The following is a 2,003-nucleotide window of genomic DNA, read 5'->3' on the forward strand; positions in this document are numbered from 1 at the left end:
GATCAAGAAGAAAAAAAAAAAAGCGTTTAAATATTTTATAATAATTAAAAGAAATAAAAATTCACATTAAAAAAAAAGGAACACTCAAGTCAGGAGGCCAATTTCCCATCAAGCTTTGCTCTGAACAGAAGTGGTGAACGCATCTCCCCATCACATGGCCCCCTCCCCCCACCCGCTCCCCAAATCTACACGATCTTTAAGATCAAGAAGAAAAAAAAAAAAGCGTTTAAATATTTTATAATAATTAAAAGAAATAAAAATTCACATTAAAAAAAAAGGAACACTCAAGTCAGGAGGCCAATTTCCCATCAAGCTTTGCTCTGAACAGAAGTGGTGAATATTTGTAATTCATGTTCCAATGCCATGACTGTTTCAAGTGACAAATTGAAAAAGATTTGGGTATTTCCATGACTATAGTGACGACTGTAACAGGTGCGTTGGGTTTCTTAATTTTTTTATTTGTTAAGTTCTGAAATGGGGTGGGAGGGGGAGGGGAAGGGCAGGGGTTAAGGAGTCCATTTTCTATTAAAATATAGAAGTTATTGCAAAACCCTAACTGTAAAAACGCACCAATATAATTGGATTTTGTATACAGTAGCTAAAGATTCCCACGCTCTCAGTGTGATGGTGAATTTGCCTGGCGGAAGGTTGACAAATCCCCCATCCACTTGCCCCGTCTCAAGAGAAAAAACCACACAAACCAGACAGCTAGAATTTGGATCTCTGACACATTTTTAAATAAGTTGTCCATAGGACAACTGGCTCAGCTCCTTTACGATATTTCCAGGTTACACTTTCTGCAAGATGTTGGCTGTTTTATCCGACGCTCACTTGCCCCTTTCCTCCCCCTTCCCCAGCATCCAAGGACAAGTAAGGCTCACAGTTTATCAATCTCCCCAAAAACCAGGCTACTCCCCTTTTTTTATTTTTTCTTCCCATAAAATTCAACTCATTAAAAACAGGTTAAAACTCATAGTCTTCCTCTGCCATGTCGATAGCCCAGGCAAATTTCTCTCGCTGGGTTTTGTTATAGATCTTCTCTATAGGGATTCCCCACTTCTTACACCTGCAGGAGAGGAGATGGTGTCAGCAGCAGCACAGTGCAGGCGCTCAGCCCCTCGCCCAGGCACAACCACCTCGCTTTCCCCCAGCATTTGAAGACAGAAGGGGAGGGGTGGCTCCTTCCCGCGTGCCCCAGGCAGGTGCTTACCAAGCAACAGAGATCCTGGGGTCCAGATAGTTGAGTTTGGAGGTGCCCAAAGCAATCTGCTTGTTCTCCTCCCTGTCGGTAGCCTGGACCTCCAGCTTCATCAGTTGCTCCTCAATCCTCTGCACTGCTTTCTTCTTGCTCTCCACTGTCCTGGGGTGGGAAAGAATCAAAGCATTTTAATTCCTATTGCCCTGCTGGGCTTGAGACGGGAGCGCTGCAGGAACCCAGAGGGACCCTGCTCAAGATTACGTGGTGCCACCAGCCACAAAGGGCAGCTGTGTCAGCACAGACGGTGGCACAAAACACTCAGTACATGCAATTAAGAACCGACATTTTCAAAGAGACAGAGCAGAAATCTTAAGCAGCAGCTCTGTTTTAAAGGGTTGGAAGCAACAGCCTGAACTGTATTGATGCTACACCCACTTTAAAATCAGCCCATCTATTCCTCTGCAGTAGTCATACTGTGATTCTGCTCTCAGAGCTCCCTTAACTCAGCACCCCTGTGGCTGCTCTGCAGAGCGCACACGATCCAAGTACATCATCTGCACCGCAGGCTTCCAACAGAGCAGAGGAGAACCCAGAAAAACGCATGTGCAGTCGCGTAACTTCCAGCTGCCCCGTTCAGACCACAACGGATCTGCTGCTCTGCTTGGCCCTGGGAGCAGTGGAGCTAAGCACTGGCCAGTGCTCCACTCAGAGGGCTGAGACACAACGGAGACTAATGCCAGTGACCAGACTAAGTCCTCAACTTGAAGGCCATTTCTTTGTGCACAGATTAAAGAGAGGACAGGAA

The 2,003-nt window shown here is 45.8% G+C and overlaps 1 protein-coding gene across 1 annotated transcript in view; it reads right to left on the reverse strand.

Annotated features, from left to right (window-relative positions):
- Positions 1–224: 224 nt before the first annotated feature.
- The window catches only part of TOP1 (topoisomerase (DNA) I), a 36,525-nt gene continuing 34,746 nt past the window's right edge, over positions 225–2,003 (reverse strand). Inside the window, exons 18-19 of the mRNA XM_009878317.1 lie at positions 1,211–1,360; positions 225–1,066 (exon numbers count right to left, since the gene is read on the reverse strand). Of these exons, the coding sequence (XP_009876619.1) occupies positions 964–1,066; positions 1,211–1,360 (253 nt within the window). The 3' untranslated portion in view covers positions 225–963. The remainder of the gene's footprint in view (positions 1,067–1,210; positions 1,361–2,003) is intronic.

This window comes from Apaloderma vittatum, unplaced genomic scaffold, assembly GCF_000703405.1.
Source record: "Apaloderma vittatum isolate BGI_N311 unplaced genomic scaffold, ASM70340v1 scaffold1991, whole genome shotgun sequence".
Lineage (NCBI taxonomy): Eukaryota > Metazoa > Chordata > Aves > Trogoniformes > Trogonidae > Apaloderma > Apaloderma vittatum.